The sequence below is a fragment of the Dipodomys merriami genome, unplaced genomic scaffold (assembly GCF_024711535.1).
Source record: "Dipodomys merriami isolate MVZ:Mamm:240054 unplaced genomic scaffold, mDipMer1.0.p SCAF_29, whole genome shotgun sequence".
NCBI classification, from domain to species: Eukaryota; Metazoa; Chordata; class Mammalia; order Rodentia; family Heteromyidae; genus Dipodomys; species Dipodomys merriami.
This window is the reverse complement of record NW_027204381.1, coordinates 17027557-17052578: the sequence shown is the minus strand read 5'-3', so window position 1 is coordinate 17052578 and position 25022 is coordinate 17027557. Positions and strand designations below refer to the sequence as shown.

Here is a 25022-nt window from a genome sequence, read left to right as displayed (position 1 = left end):
TTATTAGCAGCTGCACTTCACTCCCCTTAACTCCATGGGTGAAAATCCCAGCCTTCAGTGTGCATTCCACAAGCCCAGTGAAGCTCGGGTAGAACCTTCTTCAAGGGGGAGAGACAATGGAATGTTCAAATTGTTCCCTGAGTGGTAAGTGAGGGGACCAACAGGACTCCTTTTGTTTTCTGTCTGTCTGTCTGTCTGTCTGTCTGTCTGTCTGTCTCTCCCTCTCTCTCTTTCTCTGCAATACTGGGCTTTGAATTCAGGGACTTGTAACTGTTGTGCAGACTCTCTACCATTTAAGCCACTCTGTTGGTCCTTTTTCTCATTGAGTATTTTCAAGATAGAGTCTCATTCTATGCCCTGGCCAGTCTGGACCGTGATCCTCCTATTTGAGCTTTCCTTTGTCACGGGGATGAAAGGTACACACCACGGTGCTCAGCCTTGCACTGCGCCTAACTTAGTTCCCTCCTAGAGAGCGTGATTGGTGTGGCCTCGAGGTGCCCCACTGCGCTCTTGAATACAACCCCAAATTCTGCTAAGGGATCTTGCCTTACTTTAGATATAGCTAAAGAAGAAATTGAGTTTTACTCAATACCAGAGCCACAGAGTCTGGTTACTGAAAATGGCAATGACCAGAAACACAAATACCATAAGAAAGATGCCAAGAAGGGGAGAAACTAAATGATTTTTCAAGCCTCTCACTTGTGGAATGGACTCAGAGATTTGAATGTGCTCCACACATTCCTGAGTGCCACATCTCCCTCTTAGAAAATGTATCTATTAACCAAACTCCAAGTAACTGTTCATCTTCAGAAATGCTATTTCCTAAAGAGTTGTGGGTCTGAGCTCATGACACTATGCCATGAAATGCCAACAACACCAGAGACTGTCCTGACTCAAGACCAGCTAGAAACCCAGGGATAAGGACTAGGTGGAGTCAGGTGTCGGTGGCTCATCCCTTTAATCCTAGCTACTCAAGAGGCTGAGATCTGAAGATCATGGTTCAAAGCCATCCCGGGCAAGAAACTCTGTGAGACTTTTATCTCCGATAAACCACTCAGAAAACAGGAAGTGGTGCTGTAGCTCAAGTGGTAGAGTGCTAGCCTTGAGCTGAAGAGCTGAGGGACAGCACTCAGGAACAGAGTTCAAGCCCTGTGACCGACAAAAAAAAAAAAAAAAAAAAGACTAGGTGGAGTGAACACTCAGAGTAAAAAATGTAACTCATCTTAAATCCTATTAACTGTTTCTCTTGAGCAAACATCCCTTAAGGTTTGTGAGCCTTGACGTAATGATACCTGTGTTTGATCAGCTTTCTAAACGAAGTTTATTAAGACCCTGCAGGTCTTATTAAATAATATTTATATCCTACCAGATAAGAAATAAGGAGCCAGGCACCGGTGGCTTACACCTGTAATCTTAATTACTCAGAAGGCTGCAATCTGAGGATCACAGTTCAAAGCCAGCCTGGGCAGAAAAGTCCTGGTGAGACTCTTATCTCCAATTAACCACCAGAAAACCATAAGTGGAGCTGTGGTTCAAAGTGGTAGAGCACTAGACTTGAGGAAAAGAGATCAGGAACAGTGCCAAGGCCCTGTGTTCAAGCCCCTCAATATACAAAAAGAAAAAAGGAAGAAAGAAGAAAAGGAAAAAGAGAGAGAGAGAAGGAAGGGAGAGGAGGGAGAGAGGGAGAGAGGAAGAGACAGAGACAGAAGGAGAGGGGGAGGGAAAGGGAGTAGGAAAATACAGACTTGTACAAGACATATGGGCAACAAAGTCGCATAAAGTCCTGTCGTTCCTAATACCTATATTTTATTGCATAATGTTCACAGACATAATAAGCACTACAAAATGCTATGTTTAAGGAACAGATTTATTTTTTTAATCTTCCTGCACTCCAGATGTGTCTTCAACTCTGTAATGCTGGCTACTTGGGAGGTAAGGATTGGCAAATAGCAGTTCAAGGCCAGCCCTAAGGTGAAGTTCCTGGGCCTTCATCTCAACCACTGGTTGGGTACAGTAGTGTGTGCTTGTCACAACTCAAACCAACCCAGGCATACAGTGTGACCGGAGTTTGTAAATAACCAAGGCACAAAGGAACTGGAGGCATGGCACAAGTGGTAAAGGACCTGACTTGCAAGTTCAAGGCCCTGAGTTCAATTCCAAGTACCACAAAAAGAGAGAAAAAGATACTTAAATGACCCTAAAAATGTAGCTGCTATATACTTCAGAGAGCATCAAAGGGGAAAATAAAAACAAAACCAGCAACCATGCAGCACCTAGACACGCAGCCTTTTCTGTGGAGACTTTCCTGCTGGAGATTTTCTCCACCTTGTCTCTCTACAAATCTAATCCCTCCTACTTGAAGGAAAGTATTGTAAAAGAAAACAAAGGAAAGGCGAGGGGTGTAAGCTTCTGAGTGTTTCTTGTCTCCTGGGAGTGGATGAAGGTCTGATTGTCAAAAAGTTGGGCTGGGCAATTTATTAAATTTGACCATAGTTCAACTCATTATGAAAAAAAAAAAACCACACTCTACACAACTGGCTTTTTAAAGTAATAAAGATGCCAGGTGTGAAAAAAGATCAAACAAACAAAACTTTGTATAGAAATCCAACTAAAAAGAAAAACACAAAAAACCATTCAGACAAGGCCACTTGCACCCCTGTTATAAAAGGCAATTCAGGTTAGACAGGAGGCCAGGGAGACCGGCAGGTGGATTTTATAGTCAGGCCAACCACTTTAGGCTGTATGAAAGGTTCTTTCCAGGGGGAACTCATTCTAAAATATACTTTTATGTAGAAGTTAAACCAGCAGTAAAACACACAATCAATCAAAGGCCCATTATATGTGCCCTTACGAGGTATCTAAACCTAAAACTTTTTTTCCTACAGAAATAAGATTCCCCTCCAACGAAACAAGGGGTTGGGTATATTTTAAAAGAACGTAAGAGTCCCCTTGTGACCAGCGTAATCCAGGGGCACATTTAATCTTACTAACTCCTTAACTCTTCCCTTCCATGAACAGGTGCAACTCCCTAAATTCCTTATACCAAGCTAAAGGGGACACAGGAACCAAAAGATTCAGAGAACTCTGCCTACTCCAGTTAGAACTAGAATTCACACTAAAGCCAATCAGAAGGAGTCAATCATGGATAACCTTTTTGCCCTGTTGTTCTGGTTGGTCTCTGCTTATGTATTTTTAATCTATCTGCTCAAGTTCAGTTGTATTGTAACTAAGAGGACTTGCCTGCTACTTTAAACAGCAAGTAAGCCCTCTGTCCTCCTCTTTTTCATTGGCCTATTTCTTATGTGTTTTGACCTGGATTCTTCAAAACATTAAGCCTTTATTTTGGGGGCTAAACTCAAAAAAAAGAAAAAGAACAACATCCATGTTGCTGATCTTCTTCAGGATGTATGTTGAAATTAGATGTGCATGACAATGTCCCGGGACAGTGTCAGCAATGGGAATTCAAGTTACGAAACTTTGCCTAAGGAGCTTGAGGCTTACCCTGTGTCAGCACCAGCCAGTCTGCTGGCTTCAGGAGAACGTGACCGCAGTCAGCAGCAAGTAGCCTTAGAAGAATGACATCCTTCCCCAAACACCTCAAGAACAAGGAGTCAAAAGTCTCAGGGCGAATTTGTTAGTTCTTAGCTGCTGAATCAAGGATTTACCCTTATTTGTTATTTCATTTACTTTTGTTATTGTTGCTCTAACAGTGCCTCACTATGTAGCCCCTAGCTGGTCTTGAACTGGCGACCCTTCTTTAGCCTCTCACGTGCTAGGATTGTAAACAGTCACACAAGCTGGCACTAAAGATGCAAGCTCTTCCCCACCCCCCCCCATCTTAAACAAGTTGTCCCCTCCTTTGTTTCAGCTAAAAAATTTTTTTTGGAAAAACTTTCAAGGAAGCAGCTAAAGTCCTCCAGTCATCGTGACTCATTCTTTCAGACAACCCAGTGTAAACTCTGAACTGAGCACGTCCAGGGTATTTGTGACAATCAGCTTTCTCTTATCAACATGTCAACTATGACCTTCTACTTAGCAGGCTCTGAAATGTATACCTTCAACTGAGCATGCTCAGAAATGTGCCTGCCCCTACTAGTGCTTTTGGATGTCAATATGAGTATATTCCTGAACAAAATCTCCATCATGCCTTTGTTCCGGAGTAGAGTTGCTTTGAAAATAAGCCCAGTACACTTACCTGAAGTAGATAATAAATTTCTTCCCATTCTTCTATTTCCCAGTTGTGATTCTTAACCACTTAACCAAGATATGAAATCATTGCATTTGGGTACAAATTCTATCTTCACTTCCTCAGCCTTTCTCCCCTCTCATTATTATTACTTTATTTCTGGTCACTATTGCCTCTCATCTAGCTCAAATCACTGAGTTGTTGGGTTTTTAATAATTATTTACTAGGTATCCAGGATGGGTCAGGCATTGTCCTTGGCATTAGGGTTACAGCAACAAATAAATACACAACCATATCTTGCCTCTTGGGAGTTATCTTATGATAGGTCAGGTTTGATGGTAATCGATGAATATCAGAAGTGCCTGCTTTGGCAGCAATATGCTAAAATTGGAGCCATGCAGAAAGATGAGAATGGTCTCTGGGCAAGAATGGCACCCATAAGTGTTCCATATTTAAAATGGATGATAGACAGATGACATATTAGATAGGTGGTAGATTGATGATAATCATTAACAGGTCTGATAATTAATAGTTAAATATATTATATAGAATAACAGGAAATGAGAAGTAGTATTGAAAAATAAAAGGAAATCAAGCAGGATAAGAGGCATGAAAGAGGTTGGGGGTAAAGCTGTTTTTAATATTAAATCAAGAGATCAGAACATACGGTACACAGGTGTGGAAATGTAACCATGAAATCCTCTGTAACTCATGTAAGCTAATAGAATAAAGAGGACAACACGCAAACAAAAAATGTTTTCAGTGGTTCGGAAGAAGCAAAATGGAAATAAGATCAAATGAGAGACTGCAGAGGGGAGAAATGCAAGAAACGCAAGCTGGACTCCAGGGAGCATAAAACAAATACTGTGAAAGGAAGCAAAGATGAGAGTGGGCTTAATTGGATTAAAGTCTCAATGGCCAAACAGGTTGATGAACCCGGACAACTGGTGGAGATACTAAAAACACAGGAACGTGCCTCCAAAAACATAGTGAAAAGAGATTAATGTTGAACAAAGAGCACTCTCGTGTACATTATCTTGCTGAAATGATACTTTTAACTTTGATTCCTTTATAACAGGTCATTCAAGTGATGCTATTGTAACTGGTGAAATTCCAAAAAAAGAAATTCTTACCTTTTTGTAGTCTCCAGAAGACAAGTAAAGGACCCATAAAACTAAGCTAAATATCAGCATCAGCAGTAATTTTCGAGCTATGGCATTTGGAAATAGAGCAAGTATCCTAAAAGAGAGGGTGGGAGAAATAATTGCACTCTTCAGTCAGATGGACACAATTTGGATCTGTACACTTTGGGTCCTCCTCTGTAATTTCCAGAAAAGCTTTATTCCTTTCACAGAGTCCCTGTATGTGGTTAAAGAGAGTCCCCTTCCCTGAGAACAGAGAACAAAAAAAAGCAGTTTGCGTGATTTCCGGTTTCTAGCTCTCAGTCTAAGTCTTCAGCCTTGGAGTTACAACCAGCTTTCCCTAATTTAACATATAGCACATTTTTATTAGCAATTGTTCACACAAAGAAACATTTTTTCTGCACTCCAGTGAGAAGCCCTAACATTCTAATACATGCACACACACACGCATGCACACGCACGCACACACACACACACACACACACACACACACACACACACACACACACACACACACACGGTGTTCTTTCTCCCTAGTTTTATCTGCCTCCAGAGACTTAGTCATACATCACTCCTTAATTTTTTTAGGCACCTAGTTTCCACTTCTGCTTTGTATCTCCTCATGTCAAAATAGTTGAACAGTTCCCAAAAAGAGTCATAGCCCTAATCTTCAGAAAAGTGCAAGGTTTGAGGGGCCAGAATTTTGACTTTTAACTTTTTTTAACTTACAATCCCAAAAGTATGTGACAAAGAGCTAAAGTGTGCTCCTCAACTAGTTTTGACTGGACCCACAGTCTAGTCCAAAACAAAAAATTCCCAGTTCAGCTTGTGCACACATATCTATTAGATTCTCATCAAACAATACTTACCACTACTGTGTGCAATGTACTGTGGGATTTTCTAGTTATTCTGCTTGATCCCATCCTACTGTTTTCTGTTTTGAAAATAATGTCCCATTGTAATGCCGTCATTCTCCCTCCTCTCCCTGTCTATAAGGCCCACCGAGTCACAGTACACACCTACGGATGACCATTTTCTCCATCATATCCTCATGCTCTCCACAGTACAAATGGCTTTCCCAAGAGTATCCTTGATGAAAGAGGTCTCGACCTTGATCTCAAAGTTGGAGATTCTCCATGTACTTCATTGACCAAAAATGAACATGCTAGTGTGTGGCTACAGTGTGCCAGCTAGAATCCCAGTTGGTCCTTCCAGGGATAGTTTCCTGCTCTCACTACAAGAACTAGGAAAAAGAAGTGAGGAGGGAGCTCCTGCGGTGTTTATTTTTAGACAACTGACAGCTAAGGGCAGGGAAGTGACCAACACCTGTGCGTGAGGTTTACACTGCTTACACACAGTACACTTCCCTTGCCTTCTGTCTGACTATCCAGTGAGATTAGGCAGTCAACCCCCCAGGGTAGAAATGTAAATTTCAAAAAAGGAAAGAAGAAAAAGACAAACCCTGCTCCACAGTTCTAGATCCCTACGAACTTATTTGGCTGGTTCCTTTCAATACATGGAGAACTTTCTTTTAAAAAAAAAACGTTTTTTATTGTAAAAATACTGTACAGAGGGGTTACAATTACATGAGCAAGGTAATGAGTACATCTCCTATCAAGCATTGTTACCTCCTCCTTTGCTTTTCCCCTACCATCCCTTCCCTCCCACCTCCACAACTACACTCTTCCCCCCCCCCCACATACACACCCTCCCATGTGGGGAACTTTCTTAACACTCTTCTCCCTTGCTGTAAACTAGCACCTCCTTCAAGCATTCCAACAATGATGGTTTCGATTAAATCTCAGGTCACAGCGGAGCAGCCACAAACTCCATATACAACTGCAACTTGCACAATGTAAGACAATGTCCAAAACATCAACATCTGTGGACTTAAATTCTTGATGTTAGAGGTGTTAGTAAGTGGTACAGAAGAGCTCTCCATCAGGGAACCTGCTCCCTCAGTGTGACACAGACCCTGACATATCTGCTCTGTAGAAGGGCACAAAGACCTAAACCTCTCTATACGAATGCAGGTAAACAGGCACCTACCTATAGGTGTGTACATATATACATGTGACTATAGCTAATGAACTTTCAGGGTTACTGCATCAGTACCGAGAGATAGAATAGCAATGATAAATTGAGTAATTTTAACAATTACTGGAGCATTTCTCAACCTGGACTCCCTGTGCTCATTCTATGTGGGGAAAGGAATTCACTGCGAAACACAGTTAAAAAACCATTCTGCAATGCCCCTCAGTACATGAATGGATCAAGAAAATGTGGTATATATACACAATGGAATTCTATGCCTCCATCAGAAAGAATGACATTGCCCCATTTGTTAGGAAATGGAAAGGCTTGGAAAAAATTTTATTAAGTGAAGTAAGCCGGGCCCAAAGAAACATAGGTCCCATGGTTTCCCTTATTTGCAATATCTAGTATAGGTATGAGTCAAGCGGAAAAGGTCAGATAATGTGATGTTAGGAAAACGAACCCTTAAATATGTATTTTAATGTTTTCGTTTCTTTCATGCATGTGTTTCTAACGCATTTATAAGATTATTTCTTTGTTGCTTTGTATGTCCCTCCCCCACAGTGTAACCCCCGCTTTCACTATATTTGATGTCAGTATAACATGTGGAGGAGATGGGGACAAACAAGTCGTTTAAGGATTCAGGTGGACCTGTTGCAACAATGAGAAGTACAAAATGTCATGTCAAAACCAGCTTTACAATGTCGGTGTGGGGGGGGGAGCGGGGTATGATTGGGTGGGGGGGAAGGAGGAGGCTGGGAAGGGAGGTGAAGGGTAAACAAAGGAGGAGGCTGCAATGCTTGGTAAGAAATGTACGCATTATCCTGCCCATGTAATTGTAGCCCCTCTGTACAGTATGTTCTCAAATAAAATTAAATTAAATTAAAAAAAAATCATTCTGCAGCCAGGCGCCCATAGCGCTCATGCCTGTCATCCATCCTAGCTACTAAGCAGGCTGAGATCTGAGGAGCATGGTTCAAAGCCAGCCCAGGCAGGAAAGTCCATGAGACTCTTATCTACCTACAATTAACCACCAGAAAACTAGAAGTAAAGCTGTGGGAGAGCACTAGCCTTGAGGAGAAAAGCTCAGTGACAGTACCCAGGCCCTGCATACTACATTTCTCTAGTTTACTACATTTATGAAAAATACGTTTCCCTTTGGTTTAATCCTGGTAGTCACTGTTTTTTTTTTATTCTGGTACCTTGAGTCTTGTTTATCTGATTTGGGGAAGGGAAGGGGAATCACAAAATGGTGACACAAGGACAAGGAGTGAACCAGGGCAACAGTGATAGTCACAAGACACTATGTTGTAAATAAACTTTACAACTTTGGGGGGGGGGTGGAGCAGCAGGAGAGGGATGGTAGAAGAAAAACAAAGGAGTGGGTGACAATATTTAACAAGAAATGTACTCATTACCTTACTTGTGTAACTGTAACCCCTCTGTACAACACCTTTACAACAAAATTATATTTTTAAAAAAAAGAAAAATATGTTGTTAATGGTCTATGAATGGCTCTGAGAATTTAAGCAGAACATAATACAAAGTTATTGCATAAGTATCACCCCCTACTCCAAAGTAAGTAAAGGTCCAATACACTGACATTATTCTCTTCATTTTTTCCCAAGTGACTTCTCCAAGATGATGCAGTATATTAGTCCTCTTTCTAAAATCCAGGTTTCCTGTACAGAATTCATTGTAACACCATTCCCAACAGCTAAGTAATGGAATCATCACCAGATGCCCTACAATGGATGAATGAATCAAGAAAATGAGGGATATGTATGTATATGTATATATTTATATATGTGTATGTATATGTGTATACATTTTTCCCCTTTTTGGGGGGTGAGGTTTGAATTCTGGGCCTGGGTACTATCCCTCAGCTCTTCAGCTCAAGGTTAGTGCTCTATCACCTGAGCCTCAGCATCACTTCTGGTTTTCTGGTGGTTAATTGGAGATAAGACTCTGACGGACTTTCCTGCCTGGGCTGGCTTCAACCGAGATCCTCAGATCTCAGGTTCCTGAGTAGCTAGGATTACTGGTGTGAGCCACCAATGCCCAGCATGTGTACATATTTTTCAATTCATCCACCAGGAAGAATAATATTATGTCATTTGCAGGGAAATGTGTGGACCTGGAAAACATCATATTTAGTGAAATCAGGCTCAGAGAGACAAAGGCACATTTTCCCTTATAAGTGGCAGTCAGACCTAAAATTCAAATATATATGAAAACATTTATGTGAGCCGGGTGCCCGTGGCTCACGCCTGTAATCCTAGCTACTCAGGAGGCTGAGATCTGAGGATTTCGGTTCAAAGTCAGCTCGGGCAGGAAAGTTCGTGAAACTCTTATCTCCAATAAACCACTGGAAAACAGGAAGGAGCGCTGTAGCTCAAGTGGTAGAGCGCTCACCTTGAGCTGAAGAGCTGAGGGACAGCTCTCAGGCCCAGAGTTCAAGCCCCACGACTGACAAACAACAAAAAAAAACAAACATATATGTGATATGCACATAGACATAATGAAACTGACTAAAGCATAGTATATGAAGTGGTGGATTTCCATGGTGTATTCACTTAGAACAGTTAACAGAGAGTAACAAAATGATGATTGGGAAGCTGAAACATTTTCTTGTCTGAGAGGAGCGGAGAATTAAGGGGAGGCGACAGATGGATGGGAAGGGGAGGGGTGGATGGATACAGTTATAATACTCAGTGGACATATGTGGAAATGGATCTAGGTGACAACAGGACTGACTGGGATGGGTTAGGAGGGAGTGGGGGCGGGGAGGATGATGGAAGGGTTGTGACAATGATCAGGACGCATTGTTCTCTTAGGCAGACACTGAAACCCCTTTGTACAACAATTATTTAAAGATAATAAAAAGTGAAATGAAAAAAGAAAACAGTGAAATAGAAATAATGAAATAGAAAGGTTAGGGTTTTTGTTTTTTTTTTAAGAAAAAGTTAAATAAGATTGTGCCCCATTAGTTGGACTCCCTACTTGGGAGTTCCCATGTCATGCGGATGGCAAGGGTAACCCATTGTGATCAGGGAGGAGGAAGGGCAGACTTCCGGATATCCTGCCCTAATAGTCTGATTTTATATTTATAATATCTGTTGTCCCCTGATAAACTATTTACTGATATTTGTGAAGGGCCAGTCCTCAGCCATTCACACTGATCCTTCTAGCCTGTTTCCTTTCCCTGGATGCTTTGACCACATCTTACATTTCACTGTGACTATTTTTCTCTTCAGAGCTCTCACTAACACGGTGGCCTTCGTTAGCAGCAGGAGAAGTAAACGGGCCAGAAAAGTCTTTCCCTAAGAGCCATCACCTTTATATTAACAATAAAAAATTAAAAAACAAAAGTCTTTGAAGTGTCAAGTCTTTGAAGCTTCTCCGTCATACTCCAAATGGCACAGGCCCAGCCCTAGAATCACAAAGTAGACTACGGAAAAGTAATTTGGAGTTGAGGGGCAATATCTAAATAATAAGCTTACTATCCATCTGCCCTAGAGTTATTCAAACATCATTTTGAATAAACTTCCTGAACACTCTTCCCGCTAATCTAGGTTGGGCCTGTTTTTTGTGTGCGCACTTAACTTCAGTCTTATCATTATCACAATTTCTTTGTGTTGGACTATTTTTGGGCATGTGACTCTTTTTTTTTTTTTGGATCTGGTCATGGGGCCTGAACTCTGGGCCTGGGCGCTGTCCCTCAGCTCTTCAGCTCAAGGCTAGCACTCTATCACTTGAGCCACAGCACCTCTTCCGGCTTTTTACTTTTTGCTTATGTGCTGAGGAACTGAACCCAGGGCCTCATGCATGCAAGGCAAGCGCTCTACCACTGAGCCACCTTCCCAGCCCTGTGCATGTAACTCTTAAGAACTGGATCTCTCATTTCTGGATCTCGCATGCATTTGTGACTGCTGTTTAACTTAATGGTTAAAATCAGCATTTGTTATCTTCCAGTTTCTGTAGATGCAAACTAGGATGGACTGGACAGCTTAGCTGAGTAACTGGCTCAGCTTTCCTAATGAGATCAAGATGGCAGCTGGGGAGGGGGGTCGGGAAGGTGGCTCAGTGGAAGAGTGCTTACCTCGCATGCTTGAGGCCCTGGGTTCGATTCCTCAGTACCACATAAGCAGAAAAAAAAGCCAGAAGTGGTGCTGTGGCTCTAGTGGTAGAGCACTAGCCTTGAGCTGAAGAGCTGAGGGACAGAGTTCAGGCCCCACGACTGGCCAAAAAAAAAAAAAAAAAAAAAAAAGATGGCAGCTGGGGATACACTCATCCTGAGCTCTTCACTATGGTTAGAAAATCCACTTCCAAGGAGGCACACTCATCCTCCTTCTGTTGTCAGGTCTCAGTTCTTTGCTATCTGTTACCTGTTAACAAAAGACTTTAGTTCCTTACAATATAGACTTTGCCACACTGCTCGAGTATCTTCATAATGTCACAGCTGGTTCTCCCCCAAAGCAAGCAACCCAAGAGAAAAAGCAAAGAGAAAACTACAATTATCTTTTTGACTGACTTACGCACCATCAGTTCTACCACATTACATTTGTTAGAAGGAAGTAGAATCCGGCCCCATTCAAAAGGAGAGGAATTAAGTTATACTTCTTGAGAAGAGTATCAACGAATTTAGGGACACATTTCATAGCATGTTTTCATTCACGAATCATCTCTAGTTGAACTAATACTTAGAAATATATTCCAGATTAAGACCCATATCAGTAACTTAAGAGAACCACGTGCAGTTCGTTATCATTGTTTTTTATTTTAAAACATTGTGTGGCACCTGCCTTGAGCTTAAAGAGCTCAGGGACAGGACCAAACCCAGAGTTTAAGCTCCACATCCGACCAAAACAACAACAACAACAACAAATGTGTGTATACTGCCACCTGTAAAAATGAAAAGAACAAGTTTAAAACTCTCAAAAGATTTCTTCAAGTTCTAGAAGATAAAAACCAGTTCAGTCACTCTGTGGGTCAGGATCTACACCCTTACCTATACAGCTTTGGGTAGTTGAATAATGTTCAGTTGTAGTTCCTAGTCTGGCCTTTATTGATACTTTTTATTATTTTTCATTTCTCCTTTCCCCCTACCTAACCTATCTATCTTAGCCTTAAAGTGGCTATCTGAGGAGGTAAATGAGAGTTTCAGATGACTAGGAAATAGCCTTGGGAAACACCCCAAAATGCAGGTTAGGGTGGAGAAAGTAGACACCACAATTTAGAAAGTTGTAGATTCAACTCCTGACTCTGAGATTTGCTCAATTTTCTCACTTGCAAAACAAAAAGTATAATCCCCAGATTATCTGAAGGCACATTGTTTTAGTGCAAGCCAAGCTCCTGGTGCATTAAGTGTTTCAACTTTAAGCTTAGCTTTTCTCGGAATCTTTAGATTCTGACTGTGACTTTTCCCTGGACACTGGCTACCTACACACTATTTTGCTAACCCCCGATGATAAATTCTTATCGGGTGTTGAACTGCCTTCCTCCTACACTGACTCCAGTAATCAGTTCCGGTTCTCCATGTCCTGCCCTATTGATGCTTGATGTTAACTTGTGTGGGCTTCAGAGAAATTGCTGGATGGTTTAAAAAGTGCATGCCCTGCTGGGCACCAGTGGCTTGGGTCTATAATCCTAGCAAGTTAGGAGGCTGAGATCTGAGGATCTTGGTTTGAAGCCAGCACAAGCAGGAAAGTCTGTGAAACTCATGAAACTTTTATCTCTAATCCTCAGCACCATATAAGCAGAAAAAGCCTGAAGCAGCGCTGTGGCTCAAGTTGTAGAGTGCCAGCCTTGAGCTGAAGAGCTGAGGGGCAGCGCCCAGGCCAAAGAGTTCAAGCCCCCACGACCAAGGGGGAAAAAATAGCTGGAAGTGGAGTTGTGGCTCAAGTGATAGAGTGCTAGCCTTGGGGGGAGGGGGGAAGAGACAGTGCCTAGGCTGCAATCAAGCCCTACAACTAGCATGTAAAAAAAACAAGCGTGTAAGCCTGGCGCTGGTGGCTCATTCCTATAATCCTATCTACTCGGGAGGCTGAGATCTGAGGATCACAGTTCAAAGCCAGCCCAGGCAGGAAAGTCTGTGAGACTCTTATCTCCAATTAACTACCAGAAAACCCAAAGTGGTGCTGTGGCTCAGGTGGTAGAGCACTCACCTTGAGCTGAAGAGCTCAGGGACAGTGCCCAGGCCCAGAGTTCAAGCCCCACAACTGACTAAAAAAAAAAAAAGTGCATGCCCCTTTGCATGTTTCAGGAAGCTGTTTTTTTCCAGTCTTCATTTTTAATACTGATATCCTTGCATAAGGATGATATGAGTCATGCAAAGCATAACTATGAGTGGGATGAAATTCATAAATCATCTTCATAAAACTTTCAAATTTTGGACACGTTGGGGATCCACATCCTTGATAAAACGTCACCCAGATGTAGTAAGGTTATAACATTGTAACTGGAGATGCTATTGGGGAAAGTTAGTATTTCCAAATACTCATCATCAACTTGGTTGAAAGATGTTTTACAGGAGACTGCACATTTCTGGATTTTCCTTAAAAAGACATTTCATTTGCTGTGTTTTTCCAATACAGAAAGAAAGGTATGTTAGGATAATTTCACTATCATAAAAGCAGGACCAGAGTGGCAAAGCTGTTTTGTATACCTACAATAAAACCCAGCTTTATGTTTGATTTCACAGGACCAGACCTGAGGTGGTGAGCGTAAATGCCACATAACAGACCATAAATACGACTTGAATTACAAAGGTTAAATATTCATAAAATTGCCTATCATGAAATCATAGAGAAATAAAATTTACTGATTTCACATCTTCTCTCGCTATGCTTACCTTTCATTACATCCTGTGTAAATTAGTATAGGATACTGGAAAGTTAGTTCCCTGAACTCAATGCCAAGTCACAAATAATCAAAGCTAGGTTTGGGAAAAAAAGAGCAAGTAAATGCTTATGAAATTTGCCAGGCAACATAAGGGCTCTATGAGCTAGCTTAAAAGCTGCATTTCTACAGTGGGGGTATGGGATAGAGGACTGAAGGATGGGTTTTTTAAGGAAAGCCCAGAAGGATGACCTTCCAGATGACACAGAGGAGGAAGGCCTTCGTCTGGCCTTGGGCTGGCTTATTTCCTAATGCATGCCTAAACTGTATTCCTGCAGTACTGGTCAAACCTTCCTTCGCCTCTGTGGCCAGCAGGGCAAGGATAGGGGCATCAGAATCTTCTCTGAAGCTGTAAAGATATTCTTGATTTTTCTCTCAGGGAGGACTGAGATAGAGAAAGGTAAAGAAAAAATAAGTTCCTTTAAAACTTTTCAAACACCTGCACAGTGGAAAGCAGGCCGGTCCATAAAGTTCAGTACTAGACTCAAACTATAGTTGAGCTGGGCACTGGTGGCTCGTGCCCGTAATCCTAGCTACTCAGCGGGGATCTAAGAACTGCAGTTCAAGGCCAGCCCAGGCAGAAAAGTCCATGAGACTCTTGGCTCCAATTAACCAACAAAAAGCTAGAAGTGGAGGTGTGGCTCAAGTGGTATGACGTTAGCATCAAAGGCAGTGGGCATCACCCACTTCAAGTCCTAGTCCTGGCACATACATGCATGCATGCATGCACGCACGCACGCACACACACACACACACACACACACACAAAGTATCTGTTGTGAGCATAATTAGGTATCTCCATTACAATGAGAAAATGTGATTGAGTTTTATTTGGGAACAAATACACACACATGTGGCTTGTCAGGTATAAAGTTGAGAGCAATTTATGACAAGGTGCATGTATACATCTTCTCCTAAATCATTCATGGGACAGGGAGGTGAAGCTGAGTTGACTAACTTCAATTAAGTATGGGGTTCAAATTCTCCCAGGCTGCATGGTGGTTAGGGCAGTCATGATTGTAACAAAGAGGTTTCCTGCTTCATCCTTGGCCTAGCCCTTCCTTGTGTACCTGTGTCTCAGAAGAATCTTCATGCTCTTGTCTCTTCTCCCACGATACCTTGCTGCTGTCCTGCAATTGGGGCAGCTGGCCTACTGTGGAGATAAAATGGAATCATTCGTTATTTTGGCTCAGCTTCAGCATTAAGGGTGTCTTCTGATTGTTTGTGTGTGTAGGAGGGAGGCAGAATCTTTCTCAGTAATCGTGTCCCCTTCTGGCATTAGGCCAGTCTCTAGCAGTCTAGGCCCAGGCCAGTTTCCTGCCTGTCCCCTAGGACACTTTTCTGCCCATTCCTGAAGAAACTCTGGCTTGTTGGCTTTTCTTTTCCCCCACTGTGGATGTTCCTGTGTGCCTAGAAGTCACAGGGCTTGCTGCTCTGCCTCCTGCTTAAGGAGACGATTCTTAGGAGGAAATTGCACAGCAAAGTTTTGTGCATTTCCTCTCAAGTGGCCTTCTCCTTTCCCTCAGGCCTGCACCTGGGTGGAAGGTACTCTAGATGTCTGCCCAACCTCAAGATTTCTCAAGAGTACTCAGGGGAGGCGATGGAGAAGAGCCAGCAAGTGGGTACAAACTCTCTTTATGCCTACACTCCCGGAAATTCTAGTCTCATACTAGCCCACATTCAACCTTTAGCAATTAATCTTAAAACCTTAAATGAAATGAGAGGGACCGTGTGACATGCAGGATTACTAGTTTTACCTGTGATGCCAACCCTGGAACACGGTGTTTACAGGCTCAGTGGAAAGGGCTTCTGCCTGTTCAGCAACACTTTTCATTAAACATAGGAATGGAAGATGAAAGGAAAATGAGCTAAATTATTCTTACCCATCTGCATGGAAGTCTCAGTTTTTTTTTTCTCGTTCTCCCTTCAGAAGTGAGTCAGTACTTGTGTTCCTGCTGATCTTCTGTCTGGGTTGGTGTATGGTTGGCCTGTGGCCTCAGTTGCTGAGAAGTTAAACAAAATTATCATTGTGTTGATTATCTGCATCTTTCTTGATACTGAGGAAGGATGGAATGCTATCATCTGTCTATAGCTGCATGGAGTTGGAAGTCCTCTAGGATATATCTCCAAAGATCAGTGTGTTAGGAAGTCAAGATCCTTAGACCACAGAACAAAATATTAAAGTACATTTTCAATAAGCTAACTGGGCTTTGAATCTACAACAAACAACAAATGGTGAGTAATGCTGATATATGTTCCTTGAACTGAGAAGATGGTATTAAATAAGATTATGAGAACTTCTGTTCCCTAGAGGCTGATTGATAAATGGAAACAGTAATATTTATCTAAATTAGTAAAAGATACATCGTGATAAGTTCTAGGATAGGAGGAGGGGTCTTACTGTTTTGTTTGTTTGGTTAGTTGGTACATGGAAGGAACCATTTTGTAATCTATGGGCTTTCCATTCAAAAATTTTAAAAGTTTTATTTAAAATATATAAGAGTAATAAGAGAAATCAATTATATTGAATTATAGTTATAAAATATACCATTATAGTATTATTTGTGTTATATTTCATACAATAATTGTGATATTATTAAATTCTGATATATTTTAATTATACGGGAATATATACCTCTTCTATTTAAAATATTAAATAACAATACCTAGTAGTTGACCTAATCACTATCATTTTAATGTAATGATGAGATTGAATAACCTTTTGTAATATATGGATAATTTCAGCATCATGTGATATACTGTATTCCTATTAGTAGAAAGCGCAGATGTTACTAATACAGTTCCACTTTATTACTTATGATCAAATTAAAGAAAGTAACTGAGTGTTGTGAAAATAAAGATGTAATCTTTTACCATGCAAAATCACAGATTCTTGTGAAATGCCCCAAGGAGCCCCTGGGATTCGGAATGTCTCTGCTAGAAGAGAGAGCCAGCTTCTGAGATCAAACACAGGAAGGTAAGAAAAGGTTAACAGAAATTTAAAAGTGGAAGCCCCGGTTTCTAGAAAATTATGCAGCTGAGGATAAGCATTAGCATTTAGAGAACTGAAAGCAATTTGACATTTGGAAACACTGTCACTACTAGATACCGTTTATTGAGGGCTTTTTAAGACACTGATTACTGCCTTAAACATAAGTATTTTCATGTGATTAAGTTCTCATAACATCTTTCTAAGGCAACATACTTGATTCCCATTTGGGAGATGAGGTCATTGGGAACCAATGATTTTAAACAACTTTCTAAGATCCCATAGCTTATACACCTTCTTTAGCGATTTCCACCTTCTTTATGGTAGGTATGTGCAAATACACTCAGTGGATACCTAAAACCAGAGACAGTACCAAACTCTCTCCATGTAGACAGAACTGAAGATGGTTCATCTTGCTATTTTTAGACTCTTTGATGCTACAAAGCAGTATGCTTTCAGTAGAAACTACACTTTGAATTTTCATCTTTCCCTAGGCTGTACCCAGTACAATACTCTCTTGTAATGTTAGGTAGTAACTGCAGGCTATACCTCCCAGCCAGGCCCATGATCACCAGGGACCACCATCACTGTGGTGTACTGTACTGCTGTGCTAAAATACTCAATAGTATTCAACCCACTTTGTCTTATTTTTTCAGCATACAATGGTAAGGGGCCATTGTAAGTCTAAGACCACCTGTACTCTATCTTTTCATACATACATACCTATATTAAAGCTGAACTTATAAATCAAGCCCAGTAGGATGCTGACTGGGGCTGGGAAGGTGGCTCAGTTGTAAAGTGTTTGCCTTGTATGCATGAGGCCCTGGGTTCGATTCCTCAGCACCACATAAGCAGAAAAGGCCAGAAGTTGCGCTGTGGCTCAAGTGGTAGAGCACTAGCCTTGAGCTGAAGAGCTCAGAGACAATACCCACGCCCAGAGGTTCAGGCCCCATGACTGACAATAAAATAAAATAAACTCTTTATAACTGTATATTGCAGTAAAAGTTATGTGAATGCAATCTTTCGCAAAATATCTTACTGTATCGTACATCTCCTTGCCACAGTTGGCTTTAATGAATGCAGAACCGTGAATAAGGGAGACCACTTAAAGCACAGATTTCAGCCCAGCTCAGGAAGAGTCTGGGATGTCTTTCTGAGTAGGAAGCAGGTAATCTCATTAGGAAAAGCTCAGAAATAACAAGCCTTGAATGTCTCAGGAGAGCAATTGTATCCTGGAAGCTAATATGGTTGAGTTTCAAATGCCACCTGTCCCCATCCAGCTTCAACACCTTCGCCAAATATAACAATGCTCCTGCCTACGTACATTGCACATGCGTTTCTCTCCAGGTGTGCCTCCTTCCACACAGACCTCCTGTTCAGGCTAAGAAACATCTTTTAAGACTTCATGGGATGCTGTATCTTGTTTAGAAAAGCTGGACTCTTAAGCTTTCTACAGGCAGGTGGAAAGGAAAGCAGGATAAGACAATTCTCAGAAGACAAAGGATCAGAAGATGAGTAGCAAAGGATAGAGAAGTACCTTGTAGAAAAAGAGAAAGTATAGAATCCTTAGGGAAGGAGGAAAATTAGATGGTTTATTGCCTGTGTCATAAGACTGTTGAGATTGCAGGGAAAATAAAACTGACAACACTACCATTTCCTTGAGCAATTAATCTGCCCAAGCTTCGGCTTGTATGGAACATGTTCACAATGTTTGCTTACGTTTCTTTCTACATTCCTAATCTTAAACTGTTACATCTAGAACAAGAACTTTCTCATCTTAAAATCTCTTTCTTCAAACACTTTTATAAGTTTGAAAGTTATTAAACTGCTCAGTATTGGCATATGTATGTCTTAGAAAACTTTGTTAAGGATTCATTCAGCCAACTGGTGAGAAAGCACAAGCCAACATGGGTACCTACCCAGCCTCTCCATAGCAGGGCAGCCTCTGAGACCTTGTACAGAGGTCTCAGTATTGTGTCTCATAATCACCTTTGATTTATTTTCTGTAGTTTTTTTTTAATTTTTAAATTAGATTTTTAAAAGATCAGGCCTGCTATGGTGGCAGATGTCTGCTATCCCAGCACTCTAAAGGCAGAGATTAGGAAGATGGTCAAATCAAGGCCAGCCTGAGCTTCAGCGTGGGTACCAGTCCCAAGTGGAATGAGCTGGATCTCAGTGGACCCTTTACCAACCAAGCATGGTCCTTTAAAAAACTTCCTTCCCATAGTTATTCAATTTTACCACACTGCCATTCTTGGAGTCTCAGATATGGAGCAATTCTTTTATTACTTTGTTCAATTAATCATTTATTAATTCATTTATTCCCTCATGTGAGACAAGGGTTCACTATACAGCCCTTATTGTTTTGAACTAACCTTGAATTCATAATCTTCCCATCTCAGCCTCCCAAGTCCTGAGATTATACCAGGTCCAAAGGGGAAAAGTAGAAAGGATAGGATGCTTTCAGGGAATCATTTTCCATTTCAGATGCTCAACCTGTATAAACGCTCAGTCATAAACAGGTTCATCTATTAACTGAAGCCTCCTCCCCCCCTCCCCCGCCTCTTTCATCACTGCTCTTCTCGCATTGCACAACTCTCACTCATCTTGAATATTACTAGTGAGCATCATCTCTGGTGTGGAAGAATAAACAGCAAATAAAAGATGAAATACTGTGTATCTAGACCTGAAACGCCCCTGAGTTCCAAACTTCATTTCAACCTGGTATTCAAGTCACTGGAGTGTCACTGCTACCCTAACTACATTCTAACAGCTCTTAAGGAATTTTCTGTTTTTCTGGTTCAGCTACTATAATTAGGTTCTCTGTGCCTGGATCTTGGAGAGATTCCTTCTCAGAGTCCCAGCTACATTCTGCCTTAGCTGCATGGTTAATTTTGGGTGGGAGTTGTCTCCACAGTGATAGCAGATCTAAGCTGGCTTTCAGCCAGCATTGAGCCAAGATGACTTTCTCCCATCCTTAGGAGTAGAGATCTTATTCTTCTCCCTTGAAGCAAAGGATATCTGCTGAAGACCTGAGAACAAGTTCCTTGTCCCTCTTCCAAGGCAGAAGCACTGTACTCTGCTCTTCTTTCCTTAAGCCAAAGATTTTTGCCTGGGTCCTTGGGATAACTGTTTGCTGTCCTCCCTGCATTGACCAACCACAAAACAAGGTAGTTGTAGAGAGACTGGATCTGTTATTAAAGAAAGTCTAGTCCCCTCTTGGTGTTTTGGTGAAGATGTTTGGGGATAGAATAACATTTAAGTTAGATTATCCTTTGCAAAGTGGGTGGACATCATCTAATCAGTTAAAGACTTGACTAGAACAAAGCCTCTCCCTGTTAAGAACTAACTCCATCTGCTCAATTTCCGTAAAAGACACGTGTGTATACACACATATAATCATATATATACACACACACATATATCTTGATAGAAAATGACTTCAACTGAAAACACTCACACCCTTGCCCCCTGAGAACCATAAAACTGCCCTTCCTGAAGACCAGATGAATCTAAATCATCTCCCACCCGCTTCTGTCTCCCCAAACATATCCTGCAGTTGTAAAAGAAATAACCCATGAAATGAGGCTCCTACCATAAGTTGACATATCTGCTCAAAACAGATAACTCAAAATTCAATCTCTGCACTAAGAGCCCCTTCCCCTATTCCCATCCTGCCACTGCCTCTCCTGTGACAAACTACCCCATCTCCCTGTCCCACCTGACTTCACGCCCTGTGCCTAATAAAAGGAGACCTCAGTTGTAAGAGAGTGCTTCATTGCCTCTGCAGCCTGGCTGGAAGACCCTGGCATCCCTTTCAGGCTTTTACCTGTTGAACTCTCTTCACTCCTTACTTTTCTCACCTGTGTAATCTTTCCTTGGGTCTATAATGGAATTACTGGCTGTCCTGATTCTCAAAGGAGAGCTGCACCAGCAGCTCTTTGAGATGTCCAGCTTGCTGATTTTCAGTCACTTTGCAAATCTTGGTACTTCTCCTAATACTATAAAGTCTGTGATAATTACAGTCATAGACAGACAGACAGACACAGATACACAGACACACACACACACCCTTCTTGATTCTGTTTGACTAACGTACCTTTTGCATGATACATTTTGGAAAGGGGTGATTATTAAGATTTCTTTTCTTCTCAACATTGATGCCTATGATATGTAACACACTGTGACCAGACCTTGTTGGATGTGGCTTTGCTTTGTTCTAAAGATTGGTTTGTTGAGTTTCTTATGTCTATAAATCAGTATCATTCCTCAGCCCTGAAAACTTCTCAGTCCTTGTCTTATCTCTCTTCTTAGGTGTAGGCCTTCAATTAATTGTATACTAGACCAATTGATACTGTATACACATCTTATAACATGGTGTTCAGGGTTTTGTTTGTTTTTTGTTCTCCTTTTGGTTTTCAGCTATATTAAAACATAACTATATTAAAGCTATATTAAAACAGCTATATTAAAATCTGTCTTGTCGTTCCAATAATACAGCATTCTTTCGGTCTTCTTTATCTGATACCTCATTTCTTTACTCTGTAGGAGACCTAGAAAGAAATAGTGACTTTTGAAGAAAATATTTATTTCCCAGGAAGGGCATGCTCCTACCACCACCAGTATTGGATCAATTTGATCTGTAGCTGAGATACGTCTTGGCTTTGTTCAGTGTTTTACCACATTGATCACTTACTTCAAAATTCTTAAGAGCAGTCAGGGCTTTGCCTGCAGTAGAGTATGGATCTAATGCTACATACAACTCCATAGATCTTTTCATGTTTTAGAGGCCGACCACTAGCTTTCCAGATAATGATGGTTGGGGGATGTCTATTGACTAGTCTTTGCTCTCCAGCCTTGTCCTCTAAATCACGGCAATTGTGTGGATTCCTGCACATCCAGCTGCCTTGTACCTTGCCTTAGGAAGGTTCCTGCTATGCTCCTGAGGAAGGCTATGTCACTAGGTTGGACCTGAAGAAAGCAGCCCAGGGTGTTGTGCAAAGAGTTTCTCATGACTTTGACAAGCTTCTCGTCACCTGGCTGTTAGGTCCAACCAGGGAGGAGAGCTTCCCCCACCCTCCCGCCCCTGCTTCCTCTTCATGAAAGACCATACATAGCTTTATCAGAAATCACCTGCCTGAAACCAGTAACTGTCAATCATCTGACTGGGAGTGAGGAAAGGATTCCAGACTCTGAGGTCACTTCCTCATCTGCTGAGGTCACTTCCTGAACCGACAGTGAGAGGCTCCCCCATGCTCGGAGATCCCTTCTGCATCCACTGGGGTCACACCTCCTCCCACCTTTCCCGATACAATCCCGCTCAACCGCAAGTTCTCCCCACTCCTTGTCTCTCTCTGCACACCTCCACCTTGTGTGAGCAGGTGGGGGGGGGAGTGGAAAGGGACAGGCAGGAGAGGGTGGGCAGGGGCACTCACCACACATGGACAGGAACCATGTAGCCCTCGCAGCAGCCAGCCATGGAAAGGGAAGAGAGGCCGGGCGGGGTTCCTTCCTTCAGCAGCAGGTTGGGGTTGGGGGGGAGGGGGCAGGAGGCAGTTTGGCCCCCCCAAAATAGAGAGTCAGATGGGGATCCAGCGGCTCCTGACCCTCTCCCCTCCCCTTGTCCGTACCATGGGCCCAAGTGGGTTGATGGAGCTAGAGAGCTAGGCCTAAACTGCCTGCACGCAAGATGGAGCGCTGCAGAGAGAGGGGCTAGAGGGAGGGAGGGGCGTGGCCACAGCAGAGGCGGAAGTGACGTCAGAGGACGAGGAAATGACCTAAGCCTGCGGGCCCTCGCACACGCAGGCGCGCCTGGGTGACAGGTGCAGGTGCACCGGGAGAGAGCCCAGGGAAGGGGCCATCTCTCTCTGGCAGCCATTGGCCCTGTGAAATGCTTTCTGAACTTTGGGGACAAAGACCAAAGATGTGTTTTACACACCATAGAGAGTGTATTAACAAAACTAAAATCTATTTTGCTGGAAAAAAAACTTTTAAAAAATTCCCTTAAATACAAATTGAAAGACCTAGAAAGAGGGGGAGAGAGAGAGAAGGGGAAGAGGGGTGGAGCAGGGAGAGAGATTTAAGGAACCAAATACCAAGCGAGAATAAATAACAATATAGTCCCAAGAAGTTGAGACAGAATATTATAAACTTACTCATCAGAAAATTTAAAACCTAGTAGAACTGATACATTTCTGGGGTGGGGGGGGGGACAAACAGACAATGCCAAAATTGACTTAAGAAAATAAGCAAACAACCACAATGAAACTCTTAAGTTAGAGCAATAAAGGTTAAGAAAATAGAAATGTTCGTTGAAGCCTTGTTTTACCTTAAATAAGTTTGAGATTGGGGGTTTACAAACAATAGCTTTTATGAATGCATTGGGTAGTTGCAACACATTACAACCCCAGGACTTTGATCTCTGTGCTAGGACTCAATGGGACTCAACCTAATTAGTAGTTCTATTTGATACCCCTACTTCAACTTAGGAAGCATTTTTGTCACCAACAGATTTGTTGGCCTTCTCTAAAGAGAGAAATACCCTAAAGGCATCCTTTTTACATTCTGCATCATAAATTCAATAACAAGACTGATTCTGCCTAACCTACAATGCAGGGCCTTTTATCAGTGGCCTAACAATGGAAGTACAGAAAAGAATCAACTTCCCAGCTCACTGCAGTTGAAAGTTCATACATGGGATGGGATCAGGGGAGAAGAGAGGCTAACCAGGGGGTGGCACATTCGTGCATTTTCCTAGAATAGGCAGAGACTTCTCAGAACTTGAGTGTTGCTTCCTTTGTTTCCTTTAGTGTTCTAGTGTTTCTGGTTCTAGAGGCTGCTGGGTATATCAGTTAGTATGGAAATTAGATTACAATGCAGAGTTCATTTAGCAGTAACTCTGGCAGCAATTTTTAATCCAACTGGCTTCAGTTGGCCCACCTAAAGAGGAATTTTTGGCCTTTAGACATCCTGTCTTCAAAGATAAACAAGATAGGACAGAGTTGGGGTTCAACTAGGTCAATAGGCAGTCTATTGGGTAGCATTTTCTTCTGATTTAGTTTGGGGAAGCTCTTTATGAATTGTGAAAATTCTTTGTTTTTATTATTTGGATATATGGATTATGCCTTATATTTTTTCCTTTGCTTTAGGGTATCTTTTGTTACACTACCATCTTAATTTGGTTAAACATGCCCACTTATTCAGCTCCTTCTTTTATGTCCTTCAATATTCTGTAATGTTTTAAGGGAAATGAAGAAAATTTCCCATTATCCTCTGTAGATTTACAGGAACAAGAATTCATATACAAATTTCTTTACATGCACAAGAGAAAACTTCAACATGAGTGCCATACACAAAGAATTATTTCCTCCAAAGACCAAGAGGTTGAGGGTAAATAACTTCCTGAACTACAGAGAGGAATGGAGGCTTGGATAGCAAGGGTCTTGAATGGGTAATGATGACAGACTGGGAGGGATGAAGGAAAGAGCACATGTAAACAAACGTTGTCTTAGTATGTACATAAAGTCTCTCAGAAGAGACAGCTCTCCATTAGATCTGCTCTCAGGAGAAAAGATGATGCATATGTTCCGGACAAGATGCTTTGGGTATGGAGAAAATTAATCTCTTCCTACTCTGGTAATTAATACTCCCTAAATACAGAGATTTCATAACAGGTAACATACCCAAACAAAATGGCAGAAAAGGTGTAGCCTACAACAGAATATTGCCAAAAAAACCCAAAAACCCAACAGTATGTTGCTATGGGAACATA

The 25022-nt window shown here is 41.8% G+C and overlaps 1 protein-coding gene across 5 annotated transcripts in view; it reads right to left on the bottom strand.

Annotated features, from left to right (window-relative positions):
- LOC138838952 (NXPE family member 2-like) overlaps nt 1-25022 on the bottom strand; it is a 44064-nt gene that overhangs the window by 10093 nt on the left and 8949 nt on the right. For 3 of the 5 annotated variants that reach the window (XM_070038514.1, XM_070038515.1, XM_070038516.1), the window contains 3 exons: nt 16146-16265; nt 15333-15415; nt 5320-5425 (listed from right to left, as the gene is read on the bottom strand). In XM_070038514.1, the coding sequence (XP_069894615.1) occupies nt 5320-5425; nt 15333-15355 (129 nt within the window). In that variant the 5' untranslated portion in view covers nt 15356-15415; nt 16146-16265. Of the gene's footprint in view, nt 1-5319; nt 5426-6347; nt 6480-15332; nt 15416-16145; nt 16266-22686; nt 22968-25022 lie in introns of those variants that run through there. The other 2 variants (XM_070038513.1, XM_070038512.1) reach the window with 2 other exon arrangements.